At 57.1% G+C, this 20,100-nt stretch overlaps 2 protein-coding genes across 2 annotated transcripts; one reads left to right on the top strand and one right to left on the bottom strand.

Annotated features, from left to right (window-relative positions):
- The first annotated feature begins 1,006 nt into the window (after positions 1–1,006).
- Positions 1,007–3,540, top strand: LOC119110002 (protein phosphatase 1L). The gene is made up of 5 exons (XM_037233750.1): positions 1,007–1,149; positions 1,500–1,601; positions 1,662–1,926; positions 2,335–2,465; positions 3,139–3,540. The coding sequence occupies exons 1-5, from the start codon at positions 1,030–1,032 to the stop codon at positions 3,538–3,540; spliced, it is 1,020 nt and encodes a 339-aa protein (XP_037089645.1). The 5' UTR covers positions 1,007–1,029.
- A 1,832-nt stretch (positions 3,541–5,372) lies between these two features.
- On the bottom strand, positions 5,373–10,089 carry LOC119110003 (zinc finger protein 501). The gene is made up of 8 exons (XM_037233751.1): positions 10,082–10,089; positions 9,451–9,628; positions 8,920–9,037; positions 8,130–8,327; positions 7,616–7,719; positions 5,945–6,379; positions 5,550–5,612; positions 5,373–5,420 (listed from the first exon to the last, which is right to left on the bottom strand). Exons 1-8 carry the CDS (start codon positions 10,087–10,089, stop codon positions 5,373–5,375), a joined length of 1,152 nt encoding a protein of 383 aa, XP_037089646.1.
- Between the last annotated feature and the right edge of the window lie 10,011 nt (positions 10,090–20,100).

The raw sequence follows: 20,100 nt of genomic DNA on the forward strand, positions 1-20,100 counted from the left end.
CCTGGGTAATATGTTGTGCTTTTCTTATTTGCAGAGATGCCAACAGTAGTGATAGTAATATTCCTCAGAGAAAACTGGGAGAATGGAGTTATAAATGGGTTGATATTTTGGTAATATGCCTTTAGCAAAACAAAAGCAGAAGTTAATGACAAACTGCTGTTGTTGTTTCAATAAAGGTATGTTGCCAAAATATCAAACCATCTATGTCTCTATTGTCCTGTTTTTTCTGTGAGGAATAAGGCTATTACTTCTGCTTTATCTGTCAATAATTTGCATTGTTGGTCATAGCATGTGTTTTGGTTTTTACAGGACAGGGCTGAGGAGAAGCATGCATGGAAGCAAGCTGTTTTGAAAGGCTTCTTGAACCTGAAGATTGGTGGCTGGACAGTAAGGTTATATGCCAGACCATGGGTTCAGTGCTCCTATTTAATCTCTTATGAGGGAGCTACACTTAAATCTGAAACAGAGAAGACCAAGTGCGTGATACTTGAGAGCCATCCAACTTGGAAAGTAATAATATTTTACATTTACTTCTTACCTCAGTGACATGCAGGGTTCAACAACATCGCCTGCAAAACGTGTTTAAGAGTGCATAGACAGTCGGCCTTAGGAAGCACAAAGTGCTTTGAGCAAATACTTCACATCTGAACACCATGGATGACGCCATCGAGTGCGAGGTGCTGCAGAGCTTCTTCATGAGCCACGCGCACCTCCTCCTGCGGACGGCGTCCGCCCTGTGGGAGCGGCTGCTGATTGTGCTGGAGTACCTGCTGCTCTTCATCGAGATCCACATGCTGCGGCCCGAGATGCTGGGCGTCCTGCTGGCCATAGGCCTGCTGGCGCTGCTCATCAACGACCGGTGCTTCGAGTGTCTGGCGCGCGCGGCGCGCGCCCTCAGCGCGCGCGTTACGCTGCCGGGCGCGCGCCACGTGCAGGACATGGCGCACGCGCTGTGCGGCGACACGCCGCCGCTCGAGTGGTGCGGCCCGCCGCGGCCACGCCTTCGCCATCCAGGGCCTGCGCTCCAAGATGGAGGACCGGTTCGCGGCCGAGGAGGAGATCGCGCTCGGGGCGCGCGCGCCCGGCGAGGAGCAGCGCGACGGCCGCGGACTTTCCATCTACGCCGTGTACGACGGACACGGCGGCGACGTGAGTGGCGGGGCGGCCGTGACGCCGTGTCGGCCCCTCGAGGAGGTGCGCTGCTGATTGGTGCGCATATCGCAGCGTGTCGTTCGAGCGCGTTTTGGCCGTTTTCAGTGTGGTCATTCATTCTCAGACGGGTTTTCGGGATCGGTCATTGATGTAGTCGGCAGCATTTGAATTGAAAATCCATATGTGAAACGTTGCCAGGACTGCGCTCACGAACGAGCATGTCCCCAGGACGTGTTTGTGTCGATTGTGTCGGTCGCATCGGTAACCAGTCGAGCTCCAGCACACCAGACCATGGCACGAAGCCGGCCCGGACGGTCGCCCGCCTACCGCCTCACCGCTCGTTTCAGTTCGCGGCCGAGTACACCAAGGACCACCTGATCGAGGCGCTGAAGGCCAAGCTGCTGGAGGTGCACGTCCAGCGGGGCCGAGCGGCCGACGTGGGCGAGCCGGCCGACCCGGACGAGTCGGCCGACGCCGCCACTCCGTCCGCCGCCTCTCCGGCAGTCGAGTCGTCCGCCCGCGTCTCTATATCGATATCCCCGGCCGAGCCTGAGCCGGAGGGCGAGCGCGAGCCGGCCGGCGCCACGCTGGGCTCCTGCAAGTCGCACGAGGCGTACCAGCGCACGCGCAGCCCGCGGCGCAGCGCCTCCGCCCAGGGGGACATGCTGGTCAACTTCTTCGGCCAGATCAACTACACCAAGGTGATGCAGGACGTGTTCAGCGAGGTGGACGCCGCCCTGCTGGACGCGGCGCGGCGCGAGGCGTGCATCGCCGGTGAGTGCGGTCGTTCTGGAAGCACCCCGTGATACGGTCTGCCGATTGGGGTACGTGTACGAGCCCGGCGCGTAAGGGGGGATGGAAGCCCGGGTGTGGGGTTTGCTCCCTGGCTTGTGGTGGGTTACTTGCGTGGCGTTTCGTGCCAGCTGCGCGGTGGCAAGCAGTATACGATGTCTTCAGTTTGCTCGCTTACACCTGGAGGCAGTTTCCACCGCTTGCTGTCCACGCCGGATGACGCGTGGCTGATGTGGACAGTGACCATCCTTCTCCGTGGATCCTCGCCCCGACGCCGCTGGGGTCGGCTACGTTGTGGACCACTGTCGCGGCCGCCGGTCGCGCCGTGCCTCGCATTCGGCGGCGCCCGCCGCGGCCGTCACATGACTCGCCGGCGCGGCCTCGCCGCAGGCACCACGGCTGTGCTGGCGCTGGTGGACGGCGACCAGGTGGTGGTGGCCAGCTGCGGCGACTCGCGCGCTGTGCTCTGCGACGCCCGCGGCCACGCCGTGCCGCTCACCACCGACCACAAGCCGGACCAGGTGCGGGCGCGCCCCACCCCGCCGCGAGAGGGACGGCGGCGCGGCGAGACTGACAGCAGTTGTCGGGGGGTTTTGGAGAGCCAGTGTAAATCGATTGCGCGATGTCTCAGCAGTTTTTGGTGCGTGGGTCGTGGGTGCGGTTTGGCTCTCATAATCTGGGCTCTGCTTATGATTGTCCTTTTGATTCGATTTGTGATGGCAGGCACGACCACAGCGTGCTGATGCTCTGTTTGCAAAGGTCATCGCTCAGGTGCTGTGTGTCGTCAGACCATGCCAGGTCACGTACCTTATTCGATTACTATCATGTGAGCAGGTGGCACTCGGTGCCCCCATACGTAGTTCCCCATGACCTCACTTCGCCTTTGCAAGCTCTGCGATCTTGTCAACCTTGCAACATTGCAAGCTTGACCGACATCCTGTCCGTTGTCTGAGGCCGGGCCCCCTGCGCCAGTGAGGGGGCGTCGGACTGCCCTCTCACTATCATGCGCCAGATGCCCTTTCACTTCCACCAGGCCTCCCTCCCTTCGGCTGGCTGACATATCGCCTGTCCTCCTTTCACCTCCTCTCATTCAGTTGTTCATGCACCGTTCCCCTGCCCCCCACCCCCACCCCATGTCCCCCTCCAGCTGCCGTGCACCGCGCCCCCTTTGACCTCCCTCCCTTCTCCCGCCAGCTGACCGAGAAGAAGCGCATCACGGAGGCGGGCGGCTTCGTCACCTTCAACGGCGTGTGGCGTGTCAACGGCATCCTGGCGACGAGCCGCGCGCTGGGCGACCTGCCGTTCAAGGAGCGGCGCCTGCTCACGTGCCGCCCGGACGTGCAGACGGTGAGCGTGCGCCACCACGCGGCGCCGTTCCTGCTGCTGGCCTCTGACGGCCTCTGGGACGCGGCCAGCGGCCAGGAGGCCGTACAGCACGTGCGCGCGCGTCTCCACGAGCCGGATCTGGGCGCGCGCAGCCTGGCGCTGCTGGCGTACCAGCGCGGCTCGCTCGACAATATCACCGTGCTGGTGGTGGACCTGCGGCCGGGGCAGCTGGGCCGGTCGGGCAGCTTCCGGCGCGCCGCCGCCAGCTAGGCGTGGCGCCGCCGGCGGACGCCGGGGGTGGCGGGTGGGCGGCGCCCGGCGTGGCACAGGCAGCTAGGTGGCGCCACCGTGGGCGCGCGGTTCATCTAGTCAGCAGCGGTTGAGCTTGTTTTATGCGGGGCGCCGTCCGCGGTGCAGGGCGGGGTGGCCAGTGATAAGTGTGCGCCCCCTCCGGGCGACCTGCGCTCGTGCATGCGGCGGTACGGTCCGCCCGTGCCGCCTCACTGGCTTGTGGGTCCCTGCGGTAGGTCCGAAGTGATGCAAGCGCCTTCGAGTGGTCTCAGGAGCGAACTGGGGTGGCTGGACGTTTGTACACGGTGACGTATGCACCACGCGCGGAGAGGACTCCCTTCACCATCCGTCACTGGGCCCCGTTGTAACGCACGTCATAGGTGCAGTGTTCGTCCGGAATGTTATCTTGTGCTGTTCTTATTTATGCAGATGATAAATAAACTGCCGTGAAAGCGCTGAGATGTTTGGTTCTAGTCCCGCGTCAGACTACTGACAGTGCCGTGCCAACGTGGAAGTAACTTAGCCTTTTAGCGCAACTGTGTAATCGTTTTTGTATGTTCTTCAAGTTCCACACCCACGCTTGAAGTGGTTTAGGAACTTTAAAGTTTAAGAGCCGATTTCGGATTGTTTCTGAGCTGCAGTCTGCCTTCAAATTAATGCTACTTAGTTGTAAAGCCCCGCATAGAAGCACAGTCTCCGAGTTTGAGGTTTCCGCTGATGGCCGATATCCTAGTCTAAGCTGGCGTTTCCCAGTACCTCGCTCCGTTTTCCACATTCCGTATTTTACTCCAGGGCGTAAATCATGACTTCCATTCATACCAACTGACCTGTCGAAAACTGGTCCTGCGTTACCCAGCCAGAGCGACCGTAACACACCACTTCTCTAACGCGTCACTTCGCGCCAAGGTCCGCCAAGCTCGACATGTGAGAACGATCCCCGTCTGCGCAAACCCTAGAACGTCATTCTCGACAGTGCCAGCAAAACGCCGGGATTCAACACACGCCGGAACTCTCACCATCAGACGCGGAGCCTCGGTACAGCTTACCAGCCGTGCGGTACCAGTGCGTGTAGGTGGTACGACTGATCACGGAGTGCATCAGGTCATCATGTGGCCTGATGACGAAGACAGGCAGACTCGGACACCACTGACTAACCCTGCGGCACGTGACCACTGAGTGGTCCGTGTCAGGCGCCGCTCCATCCGCGCGATCCACGGCATTGCTTTCGCGTGGTCCTCGGGACACTGAACGCCACCATCGGTGTCGAAGGGCGGCGGTCGGGCCAGGAAAAAGATCTCCCGGGGGGCCGCATGCCAGTGAGGGTCGTACTGAAGCGTACCAGCACCACCAGTGAGCAGCAGTTGTCAAAGAACCAACACTACAAAACGGATCTATATTAGCGCACTAAGCACCCAACACGGCACGACATCGCACACGAGTAACTGAAGATCATAGGAAAATGTAAATAGCACCTCAACTGTATTCACTGAAGCAAGCTGCCAGCAGAATACAGTCATGTCTTAGTACTACAAGTGCAGACTAACGTAAGGTGCAACTCGAAACAATAAGCACACAAGATGCGGTGACTTAGAGTAGCAATACGATCACGGTGAGTTGACTAGACTGGCACAAGCCCGCAGTTATGACTGCAACTGCCCAAGCCCAATGGCTCTACTTCTGCTCAGTCCACGGCCCGAACTTGCCACGCCGTGGTTCCACCGTTCGAAACAGCACGCAAGCCACATCACCGAGGAAGTATGTCGTGCAGCTCCGCTGCCGTCTGTCAGACCACTCCGCAGGCGACCAGGCGGCTAGTCCTCATCAAACAGCTGACTGAGGAGCATGTCCAGGTCGCAGGGCTGCTCGCCGTCGGCGGCCGGGAGCGCCGTACCCACGGTCGGGCCCTCCGCCTCCGCATCACGCCCCGCCGCCGCCGCCTCGCCGCCAGCGGGCCTCGCCTCGAGCGGCGCCTCGGCCGACTCGCCGACGGTCGGCGGCGGCGGCGAGTTAAGCGGGATGTTGGCCAGCTCGCGCGCCACGCTCTCGATCGCCTGGTGCAGCGGCGACAGCAGCGCCGGCCGCTCCGGCACCGGGAACGCGAACAGCTGCTGCAGGTCGATGTCCGGCGCCGCCGGCGCGTGCGCTTCCACCGCCGGCGGCGGCGCCGCGAACGCGAGCTCCTCCAGCAGCACGCCGCTCGCCGCCACGACCATCCCGGACGGCTCGTCCGGCCGGGGCGCGGCGACGTCGAGAGGAGCGCCGGCGCGCCCCGGCCCCGGTTTGTCGCGCCGCACGGATCGGCGCCGGCCGCGGCCGCGGCGCCCGGGGACGACGCGCGGTGCGCCGACGCCTCCGGCAGGCCGTCGGCGCGCGCGCGCCGCGCCCGCAGCTTCTGCACCAAACGGTGCAGCAGCACCCGCGACACCTTGGGCCGGAAGCGCTGCTGGCCGGACGGCCCCTCCGGCACGCCCGCCGCTGCGAGACGAGTGGGCGTGCCGACCGCGGCGGGAAGCGGTCCGCTTGAGTGGACCGAGACGGTGTCCGTTGCCAGTCCGTCCTCCAGTGGGAATTCCTCCGCGACGAACGGAAACACGGACGGCTCGAGGAGCACGGCCGCTGGCATGCTCTGCTGGGCGGCGTATTCGTTCGTCAGCGCTGGCGTTGAACCAGCTGCAACATGCTGGCGTGGATGCGTCGACGATGGCGCCGCCGCCGGCGAGGTCTGTAAGTTGTCGGGCGCAGGGCTGCCTTCGGGTGGCGCCAGGGTCGGGGCACTGGTCGGCTCAGTCGCCGTGCATTTGTGAGCTCGGAGGCTGACCTGAAATTCAAGGAGCGCATTTGCATGGGACTATGGTGTGGCGATGTGCCAGAACACTGAAGGCACCGAAGATCTGCGCCTGGCGCATTGTCAAATAACGTATGCATTCTTTCCCCACAAAAGCATCTGATTTCAAGCCCGTGGGAAATCAAATATTGTGAGATGTCCCACACAATGACATGAATAATAGATGATTGCAGTAATACGTGAGCTGCTAATAGCTTCTCCACTTGCGCCCTTCGTAAACTAAGTGACCTCTGACGAGCTTAAACACCATGTGTGACCTTACAAACATTCTAAACCCATAGCTTCTGACAGCTGACCCTTCAAATCTTTCAAAGACTCTTCACATACGTAATATTCAATGCAGACCGAGTGAACAAAAATATTCAAGCTATACGAATTTTACAAATTTAACCAGATCTACGTCACACGAAGCTTTTAAGGCGCTTCACGAAGACACGAACACACATTATTTCACGTTTCCTTTGGCGTCTGGTGGAAACTAGCACTTATTCGCCGAGCGATGCCACCAATGTAGAAAATTAAAATCAACGGGGCACATGGCATACGGTCCCCATCTGTCCAAGCCCACAGCAATCCTCACCTCTGTTTCGCACGGAATTTCAGCCTCCGCAGGCACTCAGCTGCGATTAGAAACGCGTCTGGTTAATGCAAACGAAAAAATAGCGCATCCGCACACATGGGTCCACTTTGTGGAAGAGCATGCAGTTATAGACGTGATGTGACCTATGATGTCAGACATTTTCATAGGTGGAAGGAAAAGAGACCAGAATGCACATGATTGGTTAAGTGGTTTGAGATGTCTTGACTATAGATGAGCAGTGGAATGCACACTGAGCTAATTAGGGTCTCACAACGGTGCGATCATGCAAAGGTTGTTCAAACACGCGAGAAATGAAACCGAAATGCGCTTATCCTGACATTTTACAGATGACCTTGCAGACACCTCAGCACAAGTCCTTACCACGACTGCACCAGGGCCACGTTCCAGCCCTTTTGCAGCCGAATTCGAGACCGAAGGCCTGCTGCAATGACTGCAACACCATCCATCTGCGCCACCGTCTAGCGCCAGACCGCGCTCCGACCGTGACTAGCCGACCACCCCCTGCCCGTCCTGGGGCACGGCTAGCCCCCGGCGAGCGGGGAAGGCACGGCCGGCGCGCGGCCCCACCTCGAGCGCGCGGCGCCCGAGCGCAGCGGCCGGTGGCTGACCTTGTAGCGGAAGCCGCTGTTGCAGCCGGTGCAGGTGTAGGGCAGCGCGCCTGTGTGGATGCGTCGGTGCACCACGTACGTGATGCGCTGGCGGAACGACTTGCCTGCGAAGACGGTGCCGGGGGCTGGGTGACGGCGTCTCTTCGCACGCTCGGGTCGGGTCGCACGCCGACTCAGGGCGCCCACCGTGAGGCAACACTGCTATCCTCTCCCCACGGGCCGGCACTTCGACAAAGAATCGCTCGACGTCTTTACGGAAATGTGGCACAAAGCACTAAGCCAAATAAACATCACGAGCGCTTTGAAACCAATGACAGCTTTGGGTTAGCGCTGCCCATCCCGGCATGTACGCCGCCGCTACCTCCATACAGTCATCCCTTTACCATCATAGCAGCATATCACATGCCACGTTCCGTGCATCACTGCATCAACCACGGCCAATCGCGACACCCGGCATCACCCCCCCCCCCCCCCCCCTCCCCCCCCCGCATCGCTCCCCGACGGGCGGGCGTACCGCAGGTCTCGCACGTCCACGGCTTCTCGCCCGAGTGGATGCGCATGTGGTTCTGCAGGGTGGCCGACTCGCGGAAGGCGCGGCCGCACTGCGGGCAGGCGTAGGGCCGCTGGCCGGTGTGGTACTGCTGGTGCTTGTGGTGCGACTGCTGCAGCGCGAAGCCGCGCCCGCACACGTCGCACACGTACGGCGTCTCCCCTGCGGGCCGGGCCGTGCGGTCAGCGCGGTGGGCTTGTGATTGGAAGGTCACGGTTCGATTCTCATCGCAGGAAATTTTCGATGGCACGAGGTTTCAGCCGTGGATGACGGCACCCACGGCCCTGCATCTCGCGGGGGGATTCGCATCGATGTCTGGATTCAGAGAGCGATGCGCTGACTCCAAGTGATAGAGAGAGAGAGAGTGTCACTCACAAAATGTATCTCCACTCGAGACGAAACCAAAGCGAGAAGAGCAACACAAATCAGGCGTGGACGCTTACAGGTCATCGAAAAAGTGACTGCTTAGCAAACCTTAAAAGGCTGTAAATCATGCTGATGAGACGATAACTTTCCACGCAACAGAAGCAGGCCATAATGATGGGTACCTTGGGAGCTAAAAATCACTTGGATCAATGCCATGACCACTGAATGACGTTTGCAGAGAGCCTTAATGTGGCTTATCATAGAGCAGTGAGTAACAGGCCCGTAAGAGTGTGCACTCAGAGGAAACAGATGCAGGCTGATATAAAAAATCACAGTTTATCCACATGTCTGATGAGGACGACATGAAAGACCACAGTGGCTGGCTTACCAGTATGCAGTTTGCTGTGTTTCTTCAGAAAATGAGCAGTGGTAAATGTTTTCTTGCATGTAGGACACTCAAATTCAGCACTTTCCTTTGTTTTCGTGTCCGACGCGGAAGAAGCATCCTGCAACAGCATAGAATAATATATAGCATTCGGGATGATCAAGTTTGAAGAGGAAATAGTACTACACGGCAGAAATAATGGGAACGAGCGGTGGGCAACATCGGCGCGCGGCATAACACTAGGCGGGCGTTGTCATCGCATCGTTCATCGGACAGAAGCAGCTACATCGCACCATTCATCTCGCTACTACACAACTCGCCAGACCACGTATGATAAGGGGACACTCGCTTCCACGTTACTCACCGGGTAGACGTGGGTGCCATGTTACTCCCTGGTCCGACGTCACCATGTCGCCTCCCCTTCTGACACCTTATTACGTCACGGAACTCTGCGGTCGAGCGCTGTCGCTACATCACCACTTCACGGACGTGAACACCAGCGGGACGGACGTTGTTGACGTTGACACCACTCACCGGGCGGACGTTGTGCGTGACGAGGTGGCGCTGCAGGCGGCGGCTGCTGGTGAACTGCCGCTGGCAGATGGCGCACCGCTCGGTGGGTCCGTCGCCGTGCGCCAGGCGCCGATGCGCCTCCAGGCCGGCGCGCAGGCGGAACAGGCGGGCCGCAGTCGCGGCAGGCGTGCTGGGCCGCCTGCAGCAGGCGGCGCAGGCGGCGGGCGCCGTCAGGCCGCCGGATCAGCGGCGGCGGCTCGCCGCTCGCGGCCCCCAGCGACAACTCCCCTCTAGCTGGCGGCGGCCGGTCCTCGGCCGAGAGTTGCTGACCGCAAGGCTGCAGCAGCTGGTCATGAAACGGAAGCAGCTGGTCTGCAGATGGCTGCTGCTGATCCTGCGATGGCAGCTGCTGATTGTGAGACAGCCGCTGCTGATTGTGAGACAGCAGCAACTGGTCCAAAGGTGATGGCTGATTACTGGCTGGTGGCACTAGTTGACCCTGAGATGGTAGCTCTTGTAGATGTGGCGACGGAGCCAAAGATGACAGTTGGCTAGGGGAAGGCAAGGTATGGCCATGGAAGTACAGACTCTGGCCGTCTGGGTCCAACGCCTGGCCATGCGATGCCAATGGAAAGCCAGACACAGTCCACGCCTGCGCATCCCCGTCCAAGACGCGCCGTGAAGCGCCCAGCGAGCACCCAGCGCCACTTCCGTCCGCGACCAGCGCGCCCGCTGACCACGCCGTCTGGGCCGCCACGTGCTCGCCCCGAGGAGTGGGCACCGCTGCGGGCGCGCCTGGCGCTCCACTGGCCGGCGAGGCAGCGGGCTGGTCCACCGGCGGCCCGGCTCGGTCTGGGAGAGAGCCCACCGTCGGGGGAGACAGCGCAGGCCACGCCCTCCGCCGCACACTCGGCGCCGTGCTTGGAGCGCACGTGGCTGGCGCGACCCTTGGCCGTCTTGAATTTCTTGGGGCAGAGCGAGCAGTGCAGGTACAGCTGGCCGTCCGGCGGCGGCGCCGCGAGCGCCGGGGGGGCGGCGCGGGCCGGGTCGCGGCCGCCGTGGCTGGCCAGGTGCAGTAGGAAGCTCTGCAGACTGGGCAGCTGCTCGCCGCACACAGGACAGCCAGGCTGACCTGACGTGAGCGCCTGCAGCGCCTGCAGCAGTGCGTCCAGCGAGGCGAACCCCGATCGCAGGCACAGTGGGCATGTCAGGCAGCTGGTCGGCTCTGCCTCCCACTCCATCATTTGCACCTGCAGCATGATGAGACTGGGGTTAGGGAATGGTATTCTGAGGCAGTGCAGTCTCAACCTTGGTAGCTTTTCCATAAAAGGCAAACTTGTGTAGCGGTATTGCCATCAGAACTTCACTTTCTATAAGCACTGTCCAGGATATGAAAGCTGTCAGTTTTGGCCTCCTGGCCTGAGTCCTTAAAGTAGATGACTAGGCATTTATGAGATAGAGAGACTTCTGAGTGTTTTGCATTCCTTTGCTTTGCCAACCAACTTATGAAAAGCTTTGCATTCTGTGGTCAAAAAATTCATTTTCCACTAAAAGAAGCATCAACTTAGGCTAGCATATTATTCTCATCTTACCAGCTTCACAGTGCTTGCGTGAAAATGCAAAAAACAAAGAGAGATGATCTGTCTGCATGTGCCTTGCATTTACTACTGTTTTGCTTTTTGAACTGACAATTCTATCTTATCACAGTGTTAAGGGACCATACTTTGGGGAAACATACATATGCATGCTTCTTTACATGAGTGCATTATATGTAGTGATGTCATGAGATGTAAAATACTTGTGCACACATGACCCCACATATCCTTGTTCATTTCAAATGATTTCCACTCCACAGTTAATTGTCAAGTGTATTATGAAAAACCCATCTGAACAAAAGGGTGGGGAAAATTATTATTGTTCCGTGGTCACAGGGCATGGTAATCCATGGGTTTAAGTATGCATGTGCGATGCTGAACAAACAATTCTTCAGATATAATATCTATGAGTTACAACTGGACAAGCTCCTTTTTATCAATGCCTTTAAGCACCCTCCAAATATGGTATGTTAACAAGAATCCCACTGGGAACCTGGACAAACAGAAACTGCAATGATGTGTACAAAAGTAATTCCACAATAGTTAATGCTTCCTGACTAAAGACATGGAGCACACAAATTGAATTGTATTTATTCTGCCAATAATTACCAGTTTTTCCTATATGCAATAATGCAGATCATTTACCTTAAGGCATGTTGATATCTATATCTTACCAAAGCTGCCACTGACAAAAGGGAACTGAGAATTAAAGATAGCCTACTTTTAACAATCCAATTATATGCAAAGATATTGTGATGCCACTGAAAAATTTGGAATAGCAACTCATTATAGCCATTTTGACCCTAATCAATGATTCCCTGGTCATAAAATTAGCCCTCCTAGATGGCTGGGACCCTGATGATCATATTGTGAACGTTTCCTAAAACCTCAAAAGTTGGATTTCTCTCATGTCAAAATAATTTATATTGAACTCCCATTTGGCAAATCAAGCTAATCTATCACAAATGAAATAAAACCCATTGTTTAGATGTTGGCAAACAATTGTTAATTTCAACCAACCAAAAGGACCAGCCCATACATTCACCTATTCCTATCATGCCCAAGAATAATAAATAAAACTCAGACTGCCCTCCTTGATTCCGTCATAACGGAAAGAACAGCTCTCTCATCTGTAATTGGTGATTGCTGTCGCCAAAACAATGCAAGCTACCTTTCAGGAAATTTGTCACACTTCGTCACGTTATGCCCAGACAACATCAAGCAAGCAAATACGCCTGAACAAACTTGCATTATCTTTCAGAATGCCATTTTTGCTTGTTTTGATATTTTTGACATTTCGGACGTGATGTCACCCGGGCCGCTGCGAATACACTGAAATACACCAACCTATATAACAAAATAAGCTCGTATCCGATTTTCGAAACAGCTGCGTCGTTTTCACTACTAACAATGGGATGCCAAATCCTTGAAGGTGATATGGTAAAGGAAAAGGAAGGCAAAGTTAAAAACGTTCCCGTCAGCCCTCACATCGAACGTTTCCGTCAGCCCGCATAATGTCACGCATTCCAGCTGACAGTCGTGCTGACGACAGATCTAACGAGGCCCTGTCGTGCGGGGATCGACTCATGACCGCTTTCTCACAGACGCAGCTCTTCGCGAAAACCGTCACCAGCTGTGGTTTTCAGAGGGGAGTGCCACCGTACAAAGTACTTGCTACCACGCCCACGGCGCATCTTTAGGGTTGCTTCTCCGCGCAGATCTACCGTGTAGGAAGGCGTTCTCCTAAATAGCTAGAGGGTCACACGTAAAACTAATTTGTTGCGGTGTGCGGGAAGTGGTAAGCAGTCACATTTGTACTGGACCCCCGCCAGCGTCCCCCACCATGGTGCCCCCCCCCCCCCCCCCACCGTGATCGCGGTGCCAAAAGCCGTCGTGCTGCCGCTCCGTCTACACAGTCAGTTGGAAGCGCCGTCGCGCAGGTCGCCACAGTCGTCCCGGTCCGCTGCGCATTGCTCCGGCTTCTGGAAACAGCGCGGACCGTCGGAGCGTGCCGCTCCCGCGGCAGTGCCGGAGCGCGCTCGTCCACTTACAGCGTTTCATTACGCCTCTCCGATGGCAGCAAGACAGCAAAGGCTACAAGCACAGACAGGGGCGGATCCAGAGGGGAGGGGGCACGGGGTCATGTCTCCTTGGGTTCCAAAGGGGCCAATGGGCACCGAAGCGGCCACATAGCTGGCCGAACAGATGCAGTTTTTTACACAAAACACAACAAAATTGGACGCTTTTGGGCTTCCAGGAAACCAAGAGCTGTTGGAAGCGCAAGTGAAGAGCACGAGAGTAGGCAATAATTATTCTTTACTGATTGAGATGGTAGTGATTGGAAGGTCTTAAGGCTCATAATGCTGTCCAGTGGTCCCATGCCGTTTCTGGGGTCCATTTGTCCACATATGGCTGCAATCCGATCGTTCAGGAGCCTTCTACGTTGCCCTTGATTTCTTTTCAGTTACTCGGAGGGCCCTACGCTGTTGATGGGCTTTTCCTTCCTGCCTGCGTGCCGGGGCACTCTTTGTCAATCAGGAGCCTTCCGCGATTCTTTCCATCCACCCGAAAAGCTCTATACGCTATAGCCAGAGGTACCATATGTTAACTTGCCGGGAAATTCTCGGTTGCTCAGGGGCCTTTCACGTTGGTCTCGGTTAACCCACCGACGCACCCATGATATGCTCACGGGACCTCTTCATTGGTCTAGGACTCTTCCAATTTTCTGTCACTTGCTTAGGACCAAGCACTCTTGTTGGGAACCCATCTGTTAACCTCCTTGGGCGCACTCGGTAGCGCAAATAACCACTGCAGCCCACATATCCTTAAAATTAAATAACCAACGGCACGCCTGTTCATTCGGGCCCCCCAAATTTGGTCTTGAGTGCTTCCTATTTGAATGAAGGGCCCTACACACATGTTGAGGGCCCATCTGTTAGCCTGTTCGGGCACACTGGATTGTTCGTAGGGCCCAACGTTCCTTTCGGGAATCACATGATATCATGCTTGGGCTCACGCGATTTCTTGGAGACACTCCACACTGGGCGTTGGGTTCTTCCTATTTGAATGGTGGACTTTACGCTCCTATCGGGAACTTATCCGTTCACCTGCTCCGGCCCACTCAGTCGTTCGGGGGCCTCTGCATTGTATCGTGGGTATCTCCTATTTCAATGGATGACCCTTTGTTCTCGTCGGGGCGCCATCCATTAAACAGCTGGGGCCAGTGGCGGATTCGGGGGGGGGGAGGGGCGCGAAACTATGGCCCTTTTTGCCCCGAGGGGCCATAGGCTCCGAAGGGACCCATGACTGCCCGAACGGACGCAGTTGCCTAACACAAAACACAACAAAATTGAACGTCTTTGCGCCTTCAGACGACCAAGATAAGTCCCAAGCAAAAGTGAAGACCCCGTGAGCAAATTAAATTTTCGCTGTTTAAGAGAGAGGTGATTGTGGCACATTCTGAGCCTCATAACGCTGCCCCGAGGCGTTACGCTGTTGCTGAGGCCCTATCTGTTCCCTTGCCGGGTCAGTCTGACCGCTAATAAGCCTTCCACGTCGCCCGTGATCGCCTTGCATTTTCTCGTAGGGCCCTACGCTGTTGTTGGGGCACTATCTGCTAACATGCCTAGGCTTTCTTGGTTGCTCAGGGACCCTCCACGCCCCACAGATTTTTCCCATTCGCCCGAAAGGTTCTATACGCTTTTGCCGGGGCCCCATATACCGGGGTGCAATCAATTGCTCAGAGACCCTTCATATTAATCCCGGGTTTATTCCACTTGATCGGAGGGCCTTGTGCTATTGCTTGGGCCCATATAACGTAAGGCACCGAGCCACTCGGTGCTCAGGGGCCCTCTGCAATGATCTGGGGTTCTTTCCCTTCGATCCCGTTGGCGGAGGACCCTCACCCCTATTAGGGCCCTTTCTATTCGCCTGCCTGGCCACTGTTGATCGCACAGGAGCATGTATTCATTACAATGTTCTTCGGTAATTTCCTTTGCTCAGAGGGCCCTGTACTCTGGCCGGGGTCCTATATGTCAGCCTGCCGGGACACTCCCGATCGTTCAGAGGCCACCGTGTTGGTCTTGGGTTTTTCTTGCTTGATCTGAGTACCCCACGTTTGCTGACGGAAGCCTCTTTGCTGGCCTGTCGCGGCACCAATGATCGCTCAGGTTCCATCCCTATTGGCCCTAGCGCCTATGCTCGAGAGCAGCAGTCGTATGTGCGCCGATGAATTTTATTTTTTCAAGAATTATTCATTGTTTTTATCAAGAACTGTTGAACGCAATTGTAGAACACAATCGAACGTGCCGCGGACGTCGTATGTGTAATTTCCGTTGGTTAATAAAGTTGTGACACCTAAAATACTTCTGCTGCATGTTCTTAATACATCTGAAATTCTAGGACGCTTCGTACTTTTTCATAACAAATAAAGTAAAACTCTGCATTAGTCATCAGCCGTCAGTTGACCAGCTAGACCAGCCGGCTAGCTGTAAATAAGCTGGGAGTGGGAGTCAAATTCGCGCTTGAGTTTAATGATATTGAACAGTAATCTTTTTGTCTACTTTGGTATGTTTTTCCAAAAAACTTAGCCTCAAAATGAGAGAATTCACCATGGAGAAGGGGAAAACGAATAAGCTCCATGAACGTGCATACGTATCGCGCTTGGTATTCTAAGGCTGCGCATAGTAAGATCAATTCCCAATTACAAAATGAATGAGAATCGTAAAATTCAATGGCCGGAATGCAAGGACTTTTTATTGCAAAGGACCCTAAAACCTAGGGAGCCCCACAATGTTGCGGGCCCCCCCCCCCCCTACACCTGACGAAGTCCTGGATCTGCTTCTAAGTACAGATCACAAGACAGTGGCTATCTCCGGACCAGAACAGCCCTCCGGCCTTTGGTGCAGGTGCACTCGGATCACCGCTGCCGCTAAGACTGACGCTCAACCGCCACTCGACCGCCGTTGTGGCACTTACGTAAATGAAACACGTCGCTATTAGCACGCGCAGGTTCCGCACGCGACCACCAAGTTGCCACCGCCATCAAACGACCCAGCGCGGCGGCTGCACAAGGGGAGAGCGGCAGTGGCGGCCATGCACGCGCCCCTCGCCTGCTGCCATCTGTCCCCTTCAAGCTGCCTGTGTTGCCTGCCGAAGAGCCGGAACTCAGTCACCACCCAGGTGGCCTTCGTTTTCAGGATCGTCGGAACCGAAGATGACGTCAGGAAGTTCAAGCTGTTGTTGGCCAGCCTCCGATATGCATAGCAGCGCAAGCGACGGACATTGTCGTCTCCAAGCCCGGCCCCTTCGTCGCCCCCTTCATGGCGGTGCGACAGTGCCCACCGCGCCCGCTAGCATGACTGCTAGCCAAGCGTCACTGTCAGCACTCCGGCACTTCAGCACTCCAGTTGCCGCCACTCCTGCAGCTGCCGTCCTCGACGTCAGCCCGCCGCAGGTGCATGTGCAGCCACCGCTCGGTACCGAACCTCCGCGCCTGCCCCTCATGCCGCTATACCCAGCCTGACCGTCGCTGTGCCGTGAATCACAGACCGGAGCGCCACCGGCGATCGCCGACCACGGTCCCCCCACCGCGGACCTTACCCACGCCGACGCACGTCGGGGCCTGGCGCTCCCGCCGCTCGCTCTGCGCCGGCGAGTCGGACGATCCGTGACGCCAGCCTGCAGCTTGATAGTTCTGGTGCCAGGGGTGTTGCTAGTAGCAGGTGCCGGTGTCACTGCTGTCAGAGGTGTCACTTTTTATTTAAAATCAGTTGGGCAGGGGGTGAGGTGGTAAGGTTAACCAAGCCTCCCCAAAGACCCGATTTCTCCTCGGATTTCGGACAATTTAAGTTGCTGCCCCAAAGTTAACTTGGAAAAACTATTCCGTTCGCAGTTGTCTTGCAGCTGACGAGCGACTTCTCATTTCAAGGCGATGGAAACCTCCATTGTTGTGAAAATCTTAGCGTGGGGTGTAATTCGCAAGAAGCGTCTTAGTTATTTAAGCCCCTGCGATCAGCAAAATAAGTTTGCTCATCGTTCATCAGCGGTGGTTTGAGGCACAACAAAAACAGTTTTTCCCTAGGGTGGCGCGGGCTGACACCCCCAACGCCTTCGAATGCATTGCCACAACGTATATATATATATATATATATATATATATATATATATATATATATATATATATATACTATTTCACAACCCAAACTTAACCGGTGCGACTTATCCACGGACATATAAATAAATAGAAAGCCAAAGCAAATAAAGATCGGTGACTGAATGCACCTCCTGCCCGCGTGCCTGTGCTTCTGTGAAACTTGCTACCGACTGAAATGGCTTGCGAGCCGAGTTAGCTGTCCCACTAATGATGAGGCAGCGTCAGACGGCAGGATGGACCGAGCGCTGGGGCACTTCTCGTCACAAAGTTCTGTCATTTACCCGGGTTTTGCAATCGTGTCAGAGCTCACCAAACAAGCACTACTTAGCTGCCCTGCTTCAGGGCTATCGAGCGTGTGGCAGTCCTGAAGCGGTGCTATAAGAGGCGCGCGGTAGCACGCGCCCAACAGGGTTGCAACTATTTTTAGAACACTGTCGAAGTTTTCTCGCTGCGCTCACAGCGGTCGCCCGCCTTTCGTCAATATGCAAAAGGACACTTATACATGAAAAATAAATGCTGGCGGTCTGTCCCAACTGTTAAGTGTTTCCCGGAATCACTGCTGTCAAGCACGCATGGTCCTATTCTCTTCGCGAACGGAAAGTGACGCCACAGACGTTTACCGGCATTGTTTCTGCGACATCTCGCCGATCATCGCGCGACAGCCGCAGCGCCGGGCCCAGCTACCGGTGCCTGCTTCAGATGAGCACCTCCCAGTGCATGATTGAATACGGACGGTCGTTCACCGCCTAAAATACCGCAACGCTTTCAAAACACTTCTAATCGCGCGCGGGGAGCGTAGGACCTCCCAGTCGTGTACTCACAGCCGTGTGCTCACAGCCATGGTGTGCACCACCGTGTACTCACAGCTGTGTGCTCACAGCCGTGGTGTACACCACCGTGTGCTCACAGCCGTGTGCTCACAGCCATGGTGTACACCACCGTGTACTCACAGCCGCGTGCTCACAGCCGTGGTGTACACCACCGTGTACTCACAGCCGTGTGCTCACAGCCGTGGTGTACACCACCGTGTGCTCACAACCGTGTGCTCACAGCCGTGGTGTACACAGCCACAGCTCACAGCCGTGGTGCGACGCCAAAACGTCGGGTCTAGCGACTTCGCCTATTTTGTTTGACGTGACCCGTTCGCGGTGAATTACTGAATGTGTATAGCCGCCTGGCGCCTGTGGCACAATTGATAAGTGGCAGCTTTCAACACAAGCCGGAGCCGGAATATCAAGATATGTTGTTGTTTTGTGGCCATCTGTTCCACTTCCAACGAGGAATAAGACCAAATGCTCTGAGATATATGTATTCTACCTCGCAGCTGCTTCGAACAACTCACAAAGAGGCAGTCACGGAGGAAGAAAAGCGGATATCCGCGGCCGTCTACTAGCACGTGAAGGTAAGGCTTGACGCACAGTATCAAATCATCAGAAGTATAAACTGCCTAATCAAGTGTCATACTTAAACCACCGATACGACGACGTGAATGCTCACCACACAAGCATGACGCCAAACGGAGCAGATACACTGTTTTTATGGAGGTGCAGAAAAAGCCTACGATGGCTATTAAAAGAGCGCAGCTCCGTCTTGGCTGGTCATGTTGCGCGCCCCAGACGGCTTCCGTGGGCCAGCTGCGTCGCCCGTCTGCCAGACGGCAGCGCGGGTGGCAGCTGCAGCAGCATTGACTAAACTCAGCGTTGCCACGCCCTGCCAAAAAGGTCAGACGCCGCATGAATATTGCACCGGGACTGGGTCGGCGCCGTGACGAGCGCGGCTTGTGATGTGGGCTGAGCTGTCAGGTTACCGCCGGCAGGGGCGGAGGCAGGGGTGGAGGCAGGGGCGGAGGCAGGCACGGAGGCGGAGGCAGAGACAGGGACGGAGGCAGGCGAGGAGACAGGGCCGGATGCAGGGATGGAGGCAGGGGCGGAGGTAGGGGTGGAGGCAGGGGCGGAGGCAGGCACGGAGGCGGAGGCAGAGGCAGGGGCGGAGGCAGGCGTGGAGGCAGGGGCGGATGCAGGGGTGGAGGCAGGGGCGGAGGTAAGAGCGGAGGCAGGGGCAGAGGCAGGGGTGGAAGCAGGGGCGGAGGCAGGGGTGGAGGCAGGGGCGGAAGCAGACGCGGAGGCAGGAGGAGCAGGAGGCTTTCTAGGAGCGCGACTATCATATCGTTGTCAACCGAGGCAGAGGAGGCCCGATGACTAGTGTAAAAGGGAGGTGGGGGGCGGTGCTGTCAAACGGTCGCCAGCAGGGATAAAGGCGGATTGAAGATCGCTGTTACGTGGGCGGAGGTAAACGCGTTAGCGCCCAGCTCACCAGCAGGCGTGCCTTAACATCAGCACATTCGTGTTCCCGTGCACGTAACCCTGCTGACACCGCCATGTACCCCGCGCCGCTGGCTGCGCGACTGCCGTGCTGCGGCAAACAGCGGCCGCTGATTTATTTGTGGCATGTCGGCGGCGGCGCGAGATTGGCCGGGCACGGGTCGACACCGGCCGACTAACCCGTGCCGTCCCGCGCCGGCAGCCGACAGCGGCACGTGCCGCACGCGCCGCAGTCGCGCGCGGAGCCGCGCGAGGCTGGGAGCGACCGGCGGCACCGGGCGTCTGCTGTGGCGGTGCGCTCCGAGCCCGAGGCTGACGCGGTGCGAGGGCACGTCCGAGGGCACGTCCCGGCCGGTCTCAGCCGTGCGTCCGGGGGAAGGCGGCGGCGGGGTGGCAGCGGTGCACGCTTGTGAGCTGACGGTCTCGTCTGAGGTTTGAGGCGCCTGGCATCGGCCGCCGCCGGACGTTATCGCCGCGCGAGGCTGTGACTCGGTAGCCGCGCGCCCTCCGGCGCCGCCGCGCGGCTGACACTCCCGCGACCGGCGACGGACGAGAGCTCACGCCGCCGCCACCGCGCCAGCGGCGCCAGCAGTCAGCCGCC

This window comes from Pollicipes pollicipes, unplaced genomic scaffold (genome assembly GCF_011947565.3).
Source record: "Pollicipes pollicipes isolate AB1234 unplaced genomic scaffold, Ppol_2.1 Scaffold_7231;HRSCAF=8579_pilon_pilon_pilon, whole genome shotgun sequence".
Classification (NCBI taxonomy): domain Eukaryota; kingdom Metazoa; phylum Arthropoda; class Thecostraca; order Pollicipedomorpha; family Pollicipedidae; genus Pollicipes; species Pollicipes pollicipes.